Genomic DNA, 20,315 nt, shown 5'->3' on the forward strand with positions numbered 1-20,315 from the left:
GTGGAGAAGGAATTTACCTCAACGCAATAAAGGCTGTATATGAAAAGGCCACAGCTAATATCACACTGAATGGTGAAAAGCTGAAAGCTTTTTCTCTAAGATCTGTATAAGGCAAGGATGCCCACTCTCACCATTTCTACTCAATATAGTACTATAAGTCCTACCCAGAGCAGTTAGGCAAGAAAAAATAAATAAATAAAAGGCATCCAAATCAGAAAGAAAAAGGTAAAATTATCTCTGCAGATGACATGATCTTATATGTAAAAAACACTAAAGACTCCACCAAAAAACTGTTAGAACTAATAAATGAATTCAGTAAAGTTGCAGGATACAAAATTAACATATAAAAATCAGTTGCATTTCTATACACCAATAATGAACTACTCCAAAAAAAGGAAATTAGGAAAACAATCACATTTGCAATTTCTAAGAATAAAATATTTAAAAATAAACATAACCAAGGGGTGAAAGACATAGTGGTACAGTCACCGTGGAAAACAGTATGGAGGTTCCTCAGAAAATGAAAGATAGAACTACCATATGATCCAGTAATCTCATTTCTGGGTATATATCCAGAAGAATTGAAATCAGGATCTTGAAGAGATAGCTTCACTTTTATGTTCACTGCAGCATTATTCACAATAGCAAAGATACAGAAACCACCCAAATGTCCATCAACAGATGAATGAATAAAGAAAATGTGGTATATACATACAATGGAGTATTACTCAGCTTTAAAAGAGAAGGAAATCCTACCATTTGCAAGAACATGGATGGACCTAGAAGACATTATGCTAAGTGAAATAAGTCATTCACAGAAGGATATCTTTTATATATAATTTCTCTTATAAAAGGCATCTAAAATAGTCAAAAGTATAGAAGTAGATAACAGTATGTAGACAGTGGAATTATGGAGTGAGGGAGGCATGAGGTGTTATCGTTCACTGGGTATAATGTTATAGTCATACAAGATTAGTAAGTTTCAGAGATCTGCAGTACAACATTGCTCATAGATCTGCTCTATAATATAGCAGCTATAGTTAAGGTAAGGTATTGTGTACTTAAACATTTGTTAAGTGCATGTATCTAGTATGTTCAGTGGTCTTGCTACTAAACAAACAAACAAACAAACAAAAATACCACAAAGGGATACAAGGAAACTTTTAGAGGTGATGAATATTTTTATTACCTGGATTGTGGTGATAGTAACACAAGTATATACATATGTGCAAACTCACCAAAGTATATATAATAATTATATGCAGATTAAAAAATTCCAGTTATACTTCAGTAAACATGGGGTGGGAGGAAACTCTGATGAATATTACTTTCCATAAGATGAAGTAACTAGATTTATCCCCTGCAAATTCTCTGTTTATATAGAGAGCAGGAATACTCAGCTCTCTTCCAGATACACATAGACAATGGGGCTAATCAACTATCTAGTTTCTTTTTCACTGCAGAGAAGAGAGGGATATAATGATAAAATGATAACCTGATCTTAGGTTTCAACAGCAAAGTCTTATTGACCAAAGTGCTGTATTAAGCATAGTAAAAAATTTAGAGATGAATATTAATGAGTACCATCCTTACTGTCTACCAGTACATTGGCATTCAGTGGTTACTGCAGAAAATGACTTGATGTTTTATACCTTTTTTATTTAATACCTCAACAGTTATACTAAGATAAAGATAAATAGTTTTATTTATCTGTCTTTTATTACAGCACAACTCAAATCCCTTTGGCTAAGAGATAAGTAATAAGTCCAATGTTTAATTAGTAACACTGGACATCGTATCTTTTTCCTTAGGAACTTAACTGAGAGGAGTTCTTGTCTATTCATTTGCATCATGAAAGGACTTTAAATTTTATCAAAAACTTTTACTTCTATTGAGATATCATATAGTATTTCTCCTTTATTTTGTTAATGTGGTCCATCACATTGTATTCCTTGAATAAGTCTGACCTGATTACAGTGTATTATTTCTTTTTCTATGTTGTTGGATTCAATTAGCTAATATTTTTAGATTTTTTTTTTGGTACCATGTAATGTGAGTTTAATTTTCCTTTTTATTAATGTTCCATGGATGGTTTTGGTATTTAGTTTGTTTTGACCTCAGGAAACATTTTTTCTAGAAAGAGTTTGTGTAAGATTGTTTTCATATCTTTCTTAAATAATTTGTGGAATTCACTGATTAAGTCATCTGTGCCTGGAGTTCTCTTTGTAGAAAGATTCTGAAGTATAGATTTCATTTCTTTAATATGTGTGTGTCTATTAAGGTTTTCTATTCTTGCATAGGTTCTGATGTCTTTTTCTAGGCACTCATTTATTTAAGTTTTCATATTTACTCTCATAAGGCTGTTTGTAATGTCCTCTTAGGATTTTTAATGTCTGTAGGATACAAAGTGATGCTTTCTTTTCCTTTCTTGGTATTAATCATTTCTGCCTTCTCCCTCTCACTTTTTCCTTGATGGGTTTCACCAGGAGTTGATCAATATTATTAGTCTTTTTAAAGAATCAATTTGTGTGCATTATTATTTCTATTTTATTTTGTTTTATATTTAATTAATTTCTGTGGGTTTTTTTTCTTTCATTCAATTTCACCTTTTCTATTTTGTTTTTCTGGAATTTAATTTTATTTATTTTTTTATACAGCAGTTCTTATTAGTCATCCATTTTATACACATCAGTGTATACATGTCAATTCCAATCTCCCAATTCGTCATACCACCACCCCCACGCCCCTTTCGCTGTCCCCCCTTAATGTTCATATGTTTTTTCTCTACATCTGTGTCTCAATTTCTGTCCTGCAAACTGGTTCATCTGTACCATTTTTCTAGGTTCCACATATATGTGTTAATAAATGATATTTGTTTTTCTTTCTGACTTACTTCACTCTGTATGACAGTCTCTAGATCCATCCACGTCTCTACAAATGACCCAATTTCGTTCCTTTTTATGGCTGAGTAATAGTCCATTGTCTATACGTACAATATCTTCTTTATCCATTCGTCTGTCGACGGGCATTTAGGTTGCTTGCATGACCTGGCTATGGTAAATAGTGCTGCAATGAATATTGGGGTGCATGTGTCTTTATGAATTATGGTTTTCTCTGGGTATATGCCCAGTAGTGGAATTGCTGGGTCATATGGTAATTCTACTTTTAGGTTTTTAAGGAACTTCCATACTGTTCTCCATAGTGGCTGTATCAATTTACATTCCCAGCAACAGTGCAAGAGCGTTCCCTTATCTTCACACCCTCTCCAGCATTTGTTGCATGTAGATTTTCTGATGATGCCCATTCTAACTAGGGTGAGGTGATACCTCATTGTAGTTTTGATTTGCATTTTTCTAATAATTAGTGATGTTGAGCAGCTTTTCATGTGCTTCTTGGGCATCCATATGTCTTCTTTAGAGAAATGTCTATTTAGGTCTTCTGCCCATTTTTGGATTGGGTTGTTTGTTTTTTTAATATTGAGCTGCATGAGCTGTTTATATATTTTGGAGATTAATCCTTTGTCCATTGATTCATTTGGAAATATTTTCTTCCATTTTGAGAGTTGTCTTTTCGTCTTGTTCATGGTTTCCTTTGCTGTGCAAAAGCTTTGAAGTTTCATTAGGTCCCATTTGTTTATTTTTGTTTTTATTTCCATTACTCTAGGAGGTGGATCAAAAAATATCTTGCTGTGATTTCTGTCAAAAAGTGTTCTTCCTATGTTTTCCTCTAAGAGTTTTATAGTGTCCAGTCTTACATTTTAGGTATCAAATCAATTTTGAGTTTATTTTTGTGTATGGTGTTAGGGAGTGTTCTAATTTCATTCTTTTACATGTAGCTTTCCAGTTTTCCCAGCACCACTTATTGAAGAGACTGTCTTTTCTCCATTGTATATCCTTCCCTCCTTCATCATAGATTAGCTGACCATAGGTGTGTGGGTTTATCTCTGGGCTTTGTATCTTGTTCCATTGATCTATGTGTCTGTTTTTGTGCCAGTATCATAGTGTCTTGATTACTATAGCTTTGTAATACAGTCTGAAGTCAGGGAGTCTCATTCCTCCATCTCCGTTGCTTTCCCTCAAGACTGCTTTGGCTATTTAGGGTCTTTTGTGTCTCCATACAAATTTTAAGATTTTTTATTCTAGTTCTCTAAAAACTGCCCTTGGTAATTTGATAGGGATTGCATTGAATCTGTAGATTGCTTTGGGGAGTATAGTCATTTTCACAATATTGATTCTTCCAATCCAAGAACATGGTATATCTCTCCATCTGTTTGTATCCTCTTTAATTTCTTTCATCAGTGTCTTATAGTTTTCTGCATACAGGTCTTTTGTCTCCCGAGGTAGGTTTATTCCTAGGTATTTTATTCTTTTAGTTGCAGTGGTAAATCGGAGTGTTTTCTTAATTTCTCTTTCAGATTTTTCATCATTAGTGTATAGGAATGCAAGACATTTCTCTGCATTAATTTTGTATCCAGCAACTTTACCAAATACATTGACTAGCTCTAGTAGTTTTCTGGTGGCATCTTTAGGAATCTCTATGTATAGTATCTTGTCATCTGCAAACAGTGACAGTTTTACTTCTTCTTTTCCAATTTGGATTCCTTTTCCTTCTCTTTCTTCTCTGATTGCTGTGGTTAGGACTTCCAAAACTATGTTGAATAATAGTGGTGAGAGTGGACATCCTTGTCTCGTTCCTGATCTTAGAGGAAATGCTTTCAGTTTTTCACCATTGAGAATGATGTTTGCTGTGGGTTTGTCATATATGGCCTTTATTGTGTTGAGGTAGGTTCCCTCTATGCCCACTTTCTGGGGAGTTTTTATCATAAATGGGTGTTGAATTTTGTGAAAAAGCTTTTTCTGCATCTATTGAGATGATCATATGGTTTTTATTCTTCAATTTGTTAATATGGTGTATCACATTGATTTGCGTATATTGAAGAATCCTTGCATCCTTGGGATAAATCGCATTTGATCATGGTGTATGATCCTTTTAATGTGTTGTTGGATTCTGTTTGCTAGAATTTTGTTGAGGATTTTTGCATCTATATTCATCAGTGATATTGGTCTGTAATTTTCTTTTTTTGTAGTATCATTGTCTGGTTTTGGTATCAGGGTGATGGTGGCCTCATAGAATGAGTTTGGGAGTGTTCCTTCCTCTGCAATTTTATGGAAGAGTTTGAGAAGGATGGGTGTTAGCTCTTCTCTAAATGTTTGATAGAATTCACCTGTGAAGCCATCTGGTCCTGGACTTTTGTTTGTTGGAAGATTTTTAATCACAGTTTCAATTTCATTACTTTTGATTGGTCTGTTCATATTTTCTATTTCTTCCCGGTTCAGTCTTGGAAGGTTATACCTTTCTAAGAATTTGTCCATTTCTTCCAGGTTGTCCATTTTATTGGCATAGAGTTGCTTGCAGTAGTCTCTTAGGATGCTTTGTATTTCTGCGGTGTCTGTTGTAACTTCTCCTTTTTCATTTCTAATTTTATTGATTTGAGTCCTCTACCTGTTTTTCTTGATGAGTCTGGCTAATGTTTTATCAATTTTGTTTATCTTCTCAAAGAACCAGCTTTTAGTTTTATTGATCTTTGCTATTGTTTTGTTTCTATTTACTTCTGCTCTGATCTTTATGATTCCTTTCCTTCTGCTAACTTTGCGTTTTGTTTGTTCTTCTTTCTGTAGTTCCTTTACGTGTAAGGTTAGATTGTTTAGTTGAGATTTTTCTTGTTTCTTGAGGTAGGCTTGTATAGCTAAAAACATCCCTCTTAGAACTGCTTTTGCTGCATCCCATAGGTTTTGGATCGTCGTGTTTTCATTGTCATTTGTCTCTAGGTATTTTCTGATTTCCTCTTTGATTTCTTCAGTGATCTCTTGGTTATTTAGTAACGTGTTGTTTAGCCTCCATGTGTTTGTGTTTTTTACATTTTTCCCCCTGTAATTGATTTCTAATCATATAGTGTTGTGGTCAGAAAAGATGCCTAATACGATTTCAATTTTCTTAAATTTACTGAGGTGTGATTTGTGACCCAGATGTGATCTCTCCTCTAGAATGTTCTGTGTGCACTTGAGAAGAAAGTGTAATCTGCTGTTTTTGTCTGGAATGTCCTATAAATATCAATTAAATCTATCTGGTCTACTGTGTCATTTAAAGCTTCTGTTCCTTATTTATTTTCATTTTGGATGATCTGTCCATTGGTGTGAGGTGTTAAAATCCCCACTATTATTGTGTTACTGTCGATTTCCTCTTTTATAGCTGTTAGCAGTTGCCTTATGTATTAAGGTGCTCTTGTATTGGGTGCATATATATTTATAATTGTTATATCTTCTTCTTGGATTGATCCCTTGATCATTATCTAGTGTCCTTCCTTGTCTCTTGTAACATTCTTTATTTTAAAGTCCATTTTTTCTGATATGAGTATTGCTACTCCAGCTTTCTTTTGATTTTCGTTTGCATGGAATATCTTTTTCCATCCCCTCACTTTCAGTCTGTATGTGTCCCTAGGTCTGAAGTGGGTCTCTTGTAGACAGCATATATATGGGTCTTGTTTTTGTATCCATTCAGCAAGCTTGTGTCTTTTCATTGGAGCATTTAATCCATTCACGTTTAAGGTAATTATCAATATGTATGTTCCCATTATCATTTTCTTAATCGTTTGGGGTTTTTTTTTGTTTTTTTTTTTTTTTTTCTGTACGCGGGCCTCTCACTGTTGTGGCCTCTCCCGTTGCGGAGCACAGGCTCTGGACGCACAGGCTCAGCAGCCATGGCTCACGGGACCAGCCGCTCCGCGGCATGTGGGATCTTCCTGGAGTGGGGCACGAACCCGTGTCCCCTGCATCAGCAGGACGACTCCCAACCACTGCGCCACCAGGGAAGCCCTCGTTTTGGGTTTTTTTGTTTGTTTGTTTGTTTGTTTTTTGTAGTACGCGGGCCTCTCACTGTCGTGGTCTCTCCCATTGCAGAGCGCCGGCTCTGGACATGCATGCTCAGCGGCCATGGCTCACGGGCCCAGCCGCTCAGTGGCATGTGGGATCTTCCCGGACAGGAGCACGAACCCGTATCCCCTGCATCAGCAGGCTGACTCTCAACCACTGTGCCACCAGGGAAGCCGTGGGTTTGTTTTTGTAGGTCCTTTTCTTCTCTTGTGTTTCCCACTTAGAGAAGTTCCTTTAGCATTTGTTGTAGAGCTGGTTTGGTCATGCTGAATTCTCTTGGCTTTTGCTTGTCTGTAAAGCTTTTGATTTCTCCATCGAATCTGAATGAGAACCTTTCTGGGTAATCATGGTTGTAGGTTTTCCCTTTCATCACTTTAAGTATGTCATGCCACTCCCTTCTGGCTTGTAGAGTGTCTGCTGAGAAATCAGCTGTTAACCTTATGGGAGTTCCCTTGTATGTTATTTGTCATTTTTCCCTTGCTGCTTTCAATAATTTTTTTTTGTCTTTAATATTTGCCAATTTGATTACTATGTGTTTCAACCTGTTTCTCTTTGGGTTTATCCTGTATGGGACTCACTGTGCTTCCTGGACTTGGGTGGCTATTTCCTTTCCCATGTTAGGGAGGTTTTCGACTATAATCTCTTCACATATTTTCTCAGGTCCTTTCTCTCTCTCTCTTCTCCTTATAATGTGAATGTAGTTGCATTTAATGTTGTCCCAGAGGTCTCTTAGGCTGTCTTCATTTCTTTTCATTCTTTTCTCTTTATTTTGTTCTGCAGCAGTGAATTCCACCTTTCTGCCTTCCAGGTCACTTATCTGTTCTTCTGTCTCAGTTATTCTGCTATTGATTCCTTCTAGTGTAGTTTTCATTTCATTTATTGTATTGTTCATCTCTGTTTATTTGTTCTTTAATTCTTCTATGTCTTTGTTAAACATTTCTTGCATCTTCTCGATCTTTGCCTGCATTCTTTTTCCAAGGTCCTGGATCATCTTCACTATCATTATTCTGAATTCTTTTTCTGGAAGATTGCCTATCTCCACTTCATTTAGTTGTTTTTCTGGGGTTTTATCTTGTTCCTTCATCTGGTACATAGCCCTCTGCCTTTTCATCTTGCCTTTCTGTGAATGTGGTTTTTGTTCCACAGGCTGCAGGATTGTAGTTCTTCATGCCTCTACTGTCTGCCCTCTGGTGGATGAGGCTATCTAAGAGGATTGTGCAAGTTTTCTGACGGGAGGGACTGGTGGTGGGTAGAGCTGGCTGTTGCTCTGGTGGGCAGAGCTCAGTAAAACTTTTATCTGCTTGTCTGCTAATGGGTGGGGCTGAGTCCCCTCCCTGTTGGTTGTTTGTCCTGAGGCAGCCCAACACTGGAGCCTACCCAGGCTCTTAGGTGGGGCTAATGGCAGACTCTAGGAGGGCTCACACCAAGGATTACTTCCCAGAACTTCTGCTGCCAGTGTCCTTGTCCTCATGGTGAGACAGAGCCACCCCCGTCTCTGCAGGAGACCCCCCAGCAGTAGCAGGTAGGTCTGGTTCAGTCTCTATGGGGTCACTTCTCCTTCCCCTGGGTTCCGATGTGTACACTACTTTGTGTGTGCCCTCCAAGAATGGAGTCTCTATTTCCCCCAGTTCTGTCAAAGTCCTGCAATCAAATCCTGCTAGCCTTCAAAGTCTGATTCTCTAGGAATTTGTCCTCCCTTTGCCTAATCCCCAGTTTCAGAAGCCTGACGTGAGGCTCAGAACCTTCTATCCTGTGGGTGGACTTCTGTGGTATAAGTGTTCTCCACTTTGTGGGTCACCCACCCAGCAGTTATGGGATTTGATTTTATTGTAAGTGCGCCCCTCCTACCATCTCATTGTGGGTTCTCCTTTGTCTTTGGATGTGGGGTACCTTTTTTGGTGAGCTCTTGTTATTCCAGTGTTCTCGCAAGAGGGAGTGAGAGCACGTCCTTCTACTCTGCCATCTTGAACCAGTCTCAGCCTTTTCTATTTCTTGAGATAGATGCCAGGATCATTGATTTTCAACCCTTCTTCTGTTGTAATATGTCCATCTAAGGCTGTAAATTCTCCTGTAATAATGGTTTTATCTGCAGCTGAGTTTCCATATGTTCTATTTGTATTATCATTATGTTCAAACAATTTTCTAATTTTCAGTGTGATTTTCTTTTCAATCTTTGGGAATTTTAGAAGTATATTATTTAATTTCTGAACAGAGAAGGATGTTCTATTTTTTTCTCTTATTGTAATTGTTATGAATTAAAGAGGCAAAAGGCAGCCCATGATAGGCATCAGAAAGTACTACTTCAAAAGTGGGAACAAAAAAAGTGTATTTCATACCCAGAGGTGGTAAAACCTGGAAGCACCTGAGTGAGAAGGGCCAAGCTGATGGCCTTTTTGCACTGACCCTCACACAACCACCATCACAAAACAGCCAGCAGAAACAGGGTCTCTTTTTTTTTTTGAAGAGGGATCCATGTTAAATAATTATCACATTATTATTGAATGATAGATAGATAGATACCACGTTAAATAGGAAGGGAATACAGTTTGACCCCAGCAGGCTTGCAAGGCTTGGGAGGGCTAGAGAGAGATTAGGCTCTGTTTACCAACACCACCACCAGCACCAGCCTGTTCAGCCCATATCCATCCCCCAACCAGGAAAACAGTGAAAGTAGCCCTGAGATCAACTTCAGTCCCTCACTCCATATGAGCTGCACAGGCCTAAGCAGCAGGCACTTCAGCAGTAATATCATATGCAAAGAAAGGATGTAATTAAAAACAACAAATGTTTCAGGCATGCCAGCACTGTAAAAGATATACAGTAAGTGAATAAAGCTTGAAGAAAAAGTTAATAGAGCAACAGAGGAGACCTTTAAGAATAATTAATATCAGGAAAGCAGGGGAGAATATTGTATCTACAGAAAAGAAATAGGCAGTTATGAAAAATAATTAAACAATATTAGTGTTTAAATAGTTGAAATTAAACTACATTGACAAAGTCTCTTCAAAGTTCAATTTTTTAAGCAAAGAAATTAACTACTTGATTTAAGGAAATGAAAAAATATTCTTTGAAAAGATTTTTTAATAGAAATAAACTCACAAATTGAATTGAACAATAAAGCCTCATTAAATGAATAACTTTCTTTTTACTTAAGGTGCTGCATTTTGGGATGTTACCCCTCAGAGGATTACTTTCTTGAAAAGGAAGGCATTTTTCTCCTTTTGGATTTAATGGCAGTAAGTATGATTATAACAATTGTGAAAAAAAAATTAAGGTCTTTATTAACTCTTTCCAAACTGAGTATCACAGAACACTACTCTGTGATTAAATGTGCCCTCAAATAGTGTTCAAATGTTTGTTTTAAACAAAAATCCCTCCTGGAGTTTCATAGTATGCATTGGCATAGTAGAGTCTGAAAATTCCTCCATTGAAGAAACCAGTTTACTTAGGTCAGTGTTCCCAAACACATGACAGCAGAGAATTTGTTCTGTCTTGTTTTGTTTTTCCCCATAAAACTTTAAAGAAACAGCTAATTTAAAAATCAATAATCATTTATTAATAACTTCTAGCTTCTTGTCTTAGTATTAAAAGGGTCACCTTAGACAAAGGAGTAAAGATCAGCATTTTTAAAAAACTGTGTATAGTTTGTAGGTAATATGAAGAATCTAGTGTGTCATACACTGTTTTACAGAATGAGCAGAAGTGAGCATATTAAGCCTTCAGGAAGGCAGCTGAGAAGAATGGCAAAGATCCTTACAGTAATCCCCTACTAGCCTCAATTCTAAGTGGGTCCATAGTTAAGACAATATGAAAGAAAAAGTATACTCTTGTTTCAGTAAAACTTTGGGAGATATTCTCATGCAGAGTTCTAGCTATGTCACTGCTTATGATTGCCACCATTCTTGATTTTATTAACAGAATAACAAATCTACTTTGACTTAGCAAAGATTGTAAAGTTATCTGTGTCCTTTTAACTCTGAAAGAAAATTAGTTTACACTAGAGATGAGAGTGAACTCATTAGATATAAAACACTACAAACAAAAAACAAGTAAATAATAATGATAATAATAAAAATAACCTACCTTGAATGAGTCTAACCAGAAACCTTTTGAAAGTTCAGAAAATTGAACATAAGACAGAAGGACGTATGTAGTCCTAAATGACATACAGCTCACTGTGTTTCTCTGACTAGCATACAAGTATGCCCAGAGGCACATGGTCAGTGTCAGAGATTCTCAAAGCTACAACATTAATTTGGCCTATCGTCCTGGAATCTAGCTTCTACTTAAGATTTGGAAGTGAGGAATGATATTCTGCATGTACATATTAACTAATTATATTTTATTTTAATATCATATAGAAGACATAAAAGACATTTCTTACTTGTGTCCACTCTCCTTCACCATCAGGGTTTCTTGGATGGAAAGGCATGAAGACTGGTAGGAGAGGCCGTATAACACAGTGGTTGTGAGCACAGGTTGGAATCAGTCTGACTGAGGCCTCTGATAGTTGTTAGCTGTGTAACTTTGAAAAATTATTTAACATCTCTGCCACCAATTTCTTCATCTATAAAACAGAGGTAACATTATCTACCTCATGCATTGGTGGAAGGATTATGTGAGTGAGTATGTGTGTGTGTGTACACATATACATGCATTAGTTAGAATAGTTCCTGACAGATATTTTTGTTGTGTTTTCTATTGTTATGAATGTAATTATTAGATAGCACTTAACATGGATTAAACCAACCAAGTTAACTACAAATTACAAATCTTCTTTAATGAAGTTCCTGTATAAACTTCAACCCTTGACATTTGCCTCTTTCTCCTGAAAGTGAAGTATCGGAGTAAAAAACTCATTTGATTGAGGATTCTGCTTAATACAGTCTGCTAAAATATTTATTCAGTGTGCAACGGTAATTGCTAATAAAGGTTAAATATCATTGAGAGTTTACTATGTGACAGGCAGTTTCATATAACTCATCATAATAACTCTCTAAAGCAGGTAATATTATTACCCTTAATTTAATGAAAGAGGAAAACGATAATGTTTGCAATTCAGACAACAGGTTACATGTTTCCTTTGCTATATTCTATTAGCAGTATACTATAGGAGTTAATTAACCAAAAATATTTCACACAGAAACCATTACTGTGTGGAGGCCATTGCTCTGGTTGGACTTCTCTATACCTAAATTTTGGTTTGCTGAAAACTGTTTGTAGGAAATATGCTTAATAAGATAATTTTTCTTAAGTGCTTAAATACTCTTTTATGGATGCTGAGTTTCAAAATACAAAATTATACCTCATTTTGATTTATTTTCACATGTGACTGCCACTTGGAGTTACCATCAGTTGGTCTCTTAGTAACAATGAGGTTATAGCTAGGATGAGACAACTTTACAAACTTTAATTAAGCTGATAAACTGGAAAGATCCTATAATTACAGAGTCCTATGCATAGCACCATTTACCTTGCTCCACTTAAAATGAACATTTTCACTTATTTTGACAATCTCTCTTTCCTACTAAGCTAAATCAATTACATTTTTGTTCATGACATGTTTATGACTACATCAGGATTATATTGAATCTTTTTCTTTCTATTTTTTAAGAATCCCTAATGTTTGAAAATGGACTCATTACGATGGTATTTATTTTAATAGGAGATGGTCACAAATCATACTTAGAGTCTTAATTTTACAAAGCAGTCATTTAGAAGAAACCTGCTGATTAATACAAATGTTTCTCCTTTCTAAGACAATAATTCAAAATATTAATTGCAACATTTTTATTTTTCTGTTTCCTTGCAAAAGTTGAACCAAAAAAAATTCTGTAACCTGATACTTGGAATAATGGTTGAATTTTGTGATAATCACAAAACTGCGGCTTATGTCAATGCTTGGCGAGGGAAGAAGGATCAGACAGCTGCTAGTCTTTTAATTAAATTGTGGAGAAAGGAAGAAAAAGAACTAGGAGTAAAACGTGATAAACATGGGAAGATCGTTGGTAAGTGTATTTATAATTGTTTATAGAAACAATTAGATCTGTATTTTTAAAAAGCAATCTTAGGAAAGTATGGGGACTTACACCATACTAAGTAAATTAGTAGCAGGTTCATATTTTTATAGAATATTTTCAGGAAATGGTAATTGCTTATATTCTTTAAATTGAAAATATAAAACTTAACAGTACTTCTTAAAGAACTTTCTTTGAGTTACCTGCTTTTGTAAGTATATTCAGTAATATTTCATTTACCAATAAAATTTGGGACATGAGTGCTTGAGAACAATTTTTATTGTATTTTGTACATTTCTGTTGATTCATATTTATACAGTTTACTTTTTATATGAAAGAAGAAACTTTTAAATAAAAATAAATCAAATGTTCATAAATTTAATTACTAGACTCTAAATTAATGAAGTTAATAGTACCAGAATTTATATTTCATTTATCTATTTTATAAGGCTACATTATATTTTCTAAACCTCTTACAATTCTTATTATAGTTTCATCTGTTAGTATTGTTTATTTATTTAATTTAAAAAAATTTTTTAGTATTGTTTATTTTTAAGTGAAAATACTTCCCCTTTAACTTCTGATGATTTCTATCTTCAATCCATTTTTATTGTTTCTAACTTTTGATCTATAACATCATAAAATAGTTTTTATATTTATAGCATAATATATAGAAATCAAAAGCAAATAGGAGATTACATCGTTAAACTGACAGTGTTCAATTTCTGGATCTCAAAATTAGAAAAGATTTTTATGTGAAAGTTTCACTTTTAAAAAAGTAATTTTGTGAAATTTTTATATTTTACATAAATAGTTAAAAATGAAAGCTTTAAGTTTTGCAACAGAATGAGGAAGAAATTATTGATTATTTATGCTTTTAAAGGAGTAACCATGTATCAGGCAGTATTGTACTCTTACAATATTTTTATATATTTTATTATGTCTAGACTAAAATCTTAAAATTAAGTATTAATTTACTACAGTTTTTATCTGTCCTTTCTATATTTTCATGATATCCAATGATTAGATACAAAGAAACCTCTATTTACTAGTTTTCAAGAGGAGCAAAAAATCACACCACTGCCTGCTAACTGCCCAACCATTGCAGTCATGGATGTTGCTGAGAATATCAGAGCAAAAATTTATGCTGTGTTGGGCAAACTAGGTAAGAAGTTACTTGTCATATTCACAAGAGCCTCTCTTTTTTGCTGAGTGTTGTAAATTGATTTCACTTTGGAGTCCATTTTTCATATATGATGAACATAAGTCCCATTATACAGATAAATGCATATTCCATTGTTATCCCAATACGCAGGCTACACCCTTAAGCTCTGGGTTTGGGGCCAGGCATCAGTATTTAAGCTCCCCAGGTAATTCCAGAGTGCAGCCAGGATTAAAGGCAGTTAGTTTTAGATGGTTAGGCTTAAACACTAGAATTCTTAATCACCTGAGGACTTGACCTTGCTTCTCATTAAAGAAAAAGTTCTAACTCTTCAGATTATGAAAGTACAATATCATGGTCTGACCACAGCACAGAAAGTATTCCTCTTCTAATGACTAGATAAAAGGATGACCTGGCAGCTGTTTGTTATAGGAGGGAGCCAGAAGCTCACAGAAGTAACTTTTTCATAAATCAGGATGAAATCAAAAGTAATCATTTGCATTTGTTTTTATGATAAATATATGCCTTTTGGAATCACTTGCTCTGTTAAAGTAAATCTCTCTTTATAAACTTCGTTTAGATTTTGAAAATTTACCTGGCTTATCTGCTGAAGATTTTGTTACCCTCTGTATCATACATAGATACCTTGATTTTAAAGTGAGTACCTTCTTAACCTTGTTATTAAAATCTAATATGGCAAAAAATCAGTTGGGAAAGATCTATTTTTATTTGTGAGCAATCATCCATGTACTGTGCAGTTTTTATTTTTCATTTTACATCTGATACTATTCAAGGAACATACAATTAACTGATTGGGTATTTTCCATGGGATAAGATTTCATCCAACTATTAGTTTATGAAAGAAGATGGAAGTTACTGACATAGAAGCCTAACAGAATCCTTAAAATATAATTTCTTCTCTTTAGAGGGTATTAAGAGCTAGGGTATTAAGAGCTAAAATTGAATGAATTATTACTTATTAAAATAAATGGTTTATACTTTCTTTTTTTTTTTTCGGTACTTGGGCCTCTCACTGTTGTGGCCTCTCCCGTTGCGGAGCACAGGCTCCGGACGTGCAGGCTCAGCGGCCATGGCTCACGGGCCCAGCCGCTCTGTGGCACATGGGATCTTCCCGGACCGGGGCACGAACCCACGTCCCCTGCATCGGCAGGCGGGCTCTCAACCACTGCGCCACCAGGGAAGCCCATTGATTTATACTTATTAAAGGATTATTTTATCATTACATTGTATGATGATCAAATATCAATTAAAGAGTTGCTCACTTTGCTGGTTATATACTTTTTGGTAAATAAATGCCTTTGAAATTTTAGGAAAGTCTTTCCAAGTAAACATTCTCTTCTACTAGTATTAGTACTATGTACTTGAATGCTGTAAATGAATAAACCTCTATAAAAAAGGAAAACAAGGCTGAATTTTATCCGTATTCTGGATGTATGTTTTTTCTCTAAATTTAAACATACTCAAGTGCAGTAATTTCCAGATAACCCAGAATATGAGATGGAGCTACAGCACGATGAAACCAACATGTTAAGAGTTTTAGATTCAAGTATTACCTTAGCTGGAAAGTGAGGGACAAGGCCCTATTTCTCAGGGTGGCTGGGTACTAGAGTCCCAGGAATCCCCGTGTTCACTGTTCTACAAATTCAGCTTGACCTAGCCTTCAAACAGGGCTTTAAGAAGGAAAGCATCTGTACTTCAGGAAGATGAGACTAAAGCAACAACTTGTGCAGCTGTGAAAACAGAGTGTCCGTAAAGGAGAGGGCAGTGATAATAGCAATAAACTACACTTAGGTAGTGGAACCTTACCTGTGAGTACCTATCATTGAAAAACATTAGGTAAATTACTTCTGAATATTCAAATGTAACTGTTGCCCCAAATCATTCTCAATGCACTTAACTTATTCCCAAGGAGTAAGTTAGGAAAAGCTGGTTCAGTTAAGTGTTAACTTTGGTATGATCACCCAAATAAATTTTAGGTTACGTAAAATTATATTATTTATTTTTGGTTAATTTAACTTTTTAAAACTCTTTTAAACTTTGCTATTACAGATTGGAGAAATATGGAATGAAATATATGAAGAAATAAAATTAGAAAAGTTAAGACCAGTCACTACAGACAAAAAAATTTTGGAATCTATTATAACAGCATCAGAAAATATTGGAAAGATGGTTGCTTCTCTGCAAAGTGAGATGATTGAAAGCCAAGCACACCAAGATGTGCAAAACGAACAAAAAGTATATACAAAAGTAAGCCACAGATGCCATTGAGGCACAAGAAAATAATTTCAATGTATAAACTAGTTGAAGTTATCCATAAGTTATATTTGCCTTACTTGTGAATGCTTCAGCACTTAGAGTTACCTTGTAATTTTCTTTTATAGTTACTTTCAGTGTCTTTGTATAGTTTTTAAAGAAAACATGGAGTTAATAGCTTGAAATTCAATTACTATACTCAGTGCTGCTTTATGGCATTATAATTTGATTTCTACAGGCTTACATTTTAAAAGGTAGTCACCTGAGACATTTCCATTTTTTGAAAGGTCAAACAGAATTCCAAAAACGGTGGTCTATTTAAATGTATACACTTAGCAAATTCTGACAAATGGTGTATCTCTGTGACTATATGTATAACCTCATTGAGAAAGTTGGCCCTCGTCCCTCACTATGTGATAGGCCCTTACTAGCATGCCAATCATAGGCACATCGACAAGCTTCTCCTCACCTCAGTGCCAAAACATATACTGTGAGCACTCTACAAATCGGGTCTCTGACTTTAGCTAATCAGAAAAAGCCTGTCAGGAAAATATAAGCCATTTTCCCAAAGCTTTACACAGGTAAGAAACAACACATCAGAAGCTTTTGAGCAAATAGGTTAAGTAACTATTTAAGTGAACTTGTCCACAGATACAAAGATGGTGTAGATTCTCCACTTCTGCTTGGTGATCTTTTATTACTAAAATTAAGTATTTAAAACACTTTAAGGTGATTTCCAAAGTGTTATCTATTGCCTGATCTTTTTACATCTACTATTAAATGTCTACATCTTCAGTCTAGTGGAACTTAGCATCCACCTGTAAATTCTTAGATAACTCCCTGCTAAAAGTTTTGTTTGTGAAGAGTTTTTATTGCAAGGATGCTGCCGTTTAACCCATTCATTTGCTTTTAAGTGGAGTACCCTGTTAGAAGTTCTGCCCCTCATTAGTTCTATTGAATTGGCAGGATTCTGCTGTGTGGACTAGCTATTGCTGATTTGTTGGTTATCGTTGATTTGTTATTATGGCTCTGACCCAGTTTATTTTTTAGCAGTTGTTTAATTAAATACTCTTAGGTTCATAATTTAAACTTTATAGTCTATTACATACCAACCAAGGGCGTGTGTCCTCGGATATTATATATATTTAGTGGAGAGCCTGTTGGGAACCATAGTCTTTGTCCTTTGTCAGTAGTTACCTCCCTAGGCTGCATCACCACAACAAACTCAGCACTCTCACAAAATTGCTGTCTTGCTGAAGGTGTAAATTAGAAGCAGTTTTACCAATATAATCTTGTCTAAACTATTATCAGTGGCAGCAGAAAACTCTTTATTTTCTCCTGTGAATTTGCTCTTGGGTCATTTATGTAGCTTGTTCTGGGTTATACTCTGTCTTCACAAGTGATAATCATGTGAAACAATCAGTCTTGCTGAGAAGGATTATTGTTATTTTCATATTTTGTATTTTTATAGCAACAGTTTTGCATTACGTTTCATGGGAAGCAGTTCAAACCTTGGCCACATAGTGAGGGAAGGAGTTTTTTTTCCATTTTAAGACTTTGGTTTTTTAAGTTGTTAAACTCTAACCCTTTTGCTAGTTGACCTTAAAATTTACGTTGGCAAAAACTAGGTCTTCCTTCAAAATACAAGTATTCAAGCCCTTTGGTATCCTTTCATAGAAACTGGAACTCTTAATTATCTTTCTCATTTCAGGTACAAGCCACACACAAGCAAAGAGAATTGGCTAATAAATCATGGGAAAATTTCTTGGCTAGAACATCAAATGTTAAAACTTTAAAGGTAGGATTTTTAAAATATTACAATATCCACAACCAACAGGCAACTCTGACAGACTTTTTCAGGGATAACTATTCATTCACTTTTTTTCTGTTGATCTTTCTGTGGAATACCAACACTATTGATCCTCATTTGCAATTTAGGGCGTTAACTGAAACTTTGCATTTTTCACAGTTACAGAAGATACCACTCTGAGTTTCATTTGGCTTAGCAGTGGGAGGGAGGGAAGCAAGGATGGTGTTCCTGGTTTGCATAAAAGATATGAGAGTTAGCCAGGAATAAGCAGGAGAAACGTGCTCCTACTTTCCATTCTGAGCCTTCTTATTTACTGATCCTTTCTGTAAGAAGCAGAGTGAAGGACATAAAAAACAACTGTCCATATTACTCTCTCCTTCAAGGATGCTTCCCCTCTGTGACCACCAAAAGAAACATTATATTAAAGCTTAAGTGGGAATTTGGGATAAACACCCCTTTAGGAAAATGTGATAACCTGCTTCAGCAATAAACTAGACACTGATCTAAACAGTTTATAATGCTAATTGTTCACTTGAAATATGTAAGAAGCAGCATAGATTTCCAAAATCTCATTACTTTTTTTTCCAACTTTTCCATTAATACTTGGGATACACTTTTATATAATGTTACAATTCTTCCTCTAGATAAGAAATTGTTAAATGTTATATTAGCCCATGAAAATAGTGGAATCATATTAAAATAGCAAAGCCAAAATTAAGAACAAGCTTATTCAAAGTACCATGTCTCCCCTTTGTCACTAAAAGTTCTTCCCAACTTTAAAATCAGCCCCCTTGGGCTTCCCTGGTGGCGCAGTGGTTGAGAATCCGCCTGCCGATGCAGGGGACACGGGTTCGTGCCCCGGTCCGGGAAGATCCCACATGCCGCGGAGCGGCTGGGCCCATGAGCCATGGCCGCTGAGCCTGCGCGTCCGGAGCCTGTGCCCCGCAACGGGAGAGGCCACAACAGTGAGAGGCCCGCGTATCGCAAAAAAATAAATAAATAAATTTTTTAAAAAATAAATAAAATAAAAATAAAATCAGCCCCCTCCATGCAGATAATTTGTTACCTCAAATTTAGCCTGTTCTAGTGCCTCAACTATTGAGCTTGACTATAACTGCAGCAAATTATATAGTTTGCATTATTCTGAATGCTTGAAACATTTAAGTGTACTGAATTAGTATTTAATTTATGCAAAATAATTTGAAAACATGTATCATCTATTGTAAATTTAGTAGCTTATTCAATTATGCACAAAAAATTGAACCTGATTTCCTTAGGACCTGCTTTATCCCTTGGTTATATCTTACCAGTACCTATGGAAATCTCAGTAACATTTTCAGGTGTTTTCTGCAATGTACAAAGCATATAACTTGTTAATAACGATTTTCTTAGCCTAAATGAGTAAATGCTAGTGCTAACTAATAAAGCATAAAACAGACACAATTAAATATATTTTGTATACTTCATTGTAAGTACCATAGTTAATGCTTTAATAGCAATTAATTTATTTTCTTTCTAATTTAAAAATCTTCAGAAAGCAAAAAGACTTCAAGAGAATGGTATAGAATCCTCTAGATACAGTGAGCGTCCACCAAATGCAATATTTCACCGGACAGATATTAAAGGCCTTAACACAACAGTAAGATTTTTTTTTCTCCATAACTTTTCTTAGTAGATATTAAATTTAATCCCCAAAGAATGTTATTTCTATGGGGTTTTGTCTCATATTTTTTTCTTTTTGCTGTTCAAATATCAAATAGTTAAGGCATATTTATCTCTACCCTTGCCTAGCTCTGGTTTAGACCAGACCCAGCCCTCCAGGATTCCCAAGAAACTGCTATAAACACTAGTCAAAATATATCTCTACATCTCTTTGACAGAAAGTGTGCAGTGCCTCCTTTGCCTGGCAAATAGATCCATGCCATATTCCAGTGTTCCTGGTGTCCTATTCTGGACATAATTTGGCCCTGATTGCAAAGGCTCCAAAGCCCTTATTTTTCCATTAGTCCATGCTGTCTCCTAGTTACTATGTAGATTTTGTGTCTCTTCCAAAGTTAGCTGAAGGATGAATGGGTTCTCTTCTTAGTGAAAAATTTTGTAAATGGACTCGTAAATATTTACTT

General features: G+C 35.3%; 1 protein-coding gene across 2 annotated transcripts in view; it reads left to right on the forward strand.

Moving 5' to 3' along the window:
- Positions 1-20,315, forward strand: part of CFAP69 (cilia and flagella associated protein 69) — a 70,491-nt gene that overhangs the window by 47,042 nt on the left and 3,134 nt on the right. Inside the window, exons 16-22 of one of the 2 annotated variants that reach the window (XM_059075013.2) lie at positions 10,084-10,165; positions 12,745-12,937; positions 13,974-14,111; positions 14,689-14,765; positions 16,179-16,376; positions 18,094-18,180; positions 19,727-19,831. In XM_059075013.2, coding sequence (XP_058930996.1) covers positions 10,084-10,165; positions 12,745-12,937; positions 13,974-14,111; positions 14,689-14,765; positions 16,179-16,376; positions 18,094-18,180; positions 19,727-19,831 — 880 coding nt within the window. Of the gene's footprint in view, positions 1-10,083; positions 10,166-12,744; positions 12,938-13,973; positions 14,112-14,688; positions 14,766-16,178; positions 16,377-18,093; positions 18,181-19,726; positions 19,832-20,315 lie in introns of those variants that run through there. The other variant, XM_067042477.1, reaches the window with a different exon arrangement.

Source organism: Kogia breviceps, chromosome 9 (assembly GCF_026419965.1).
Source record: "Kogia breviceps isolate mKogBre1 chromosome 9, mKogBre1 haplotype 1, whole genome shotgun sequence".
NCBI classification, from domain to species: domain Eukaryota; kingdom Metazoa; phylum Chordata; class Mammalia; order Artiodactyla; family Physeteridae; genus Kogia; species Kogia breviceps.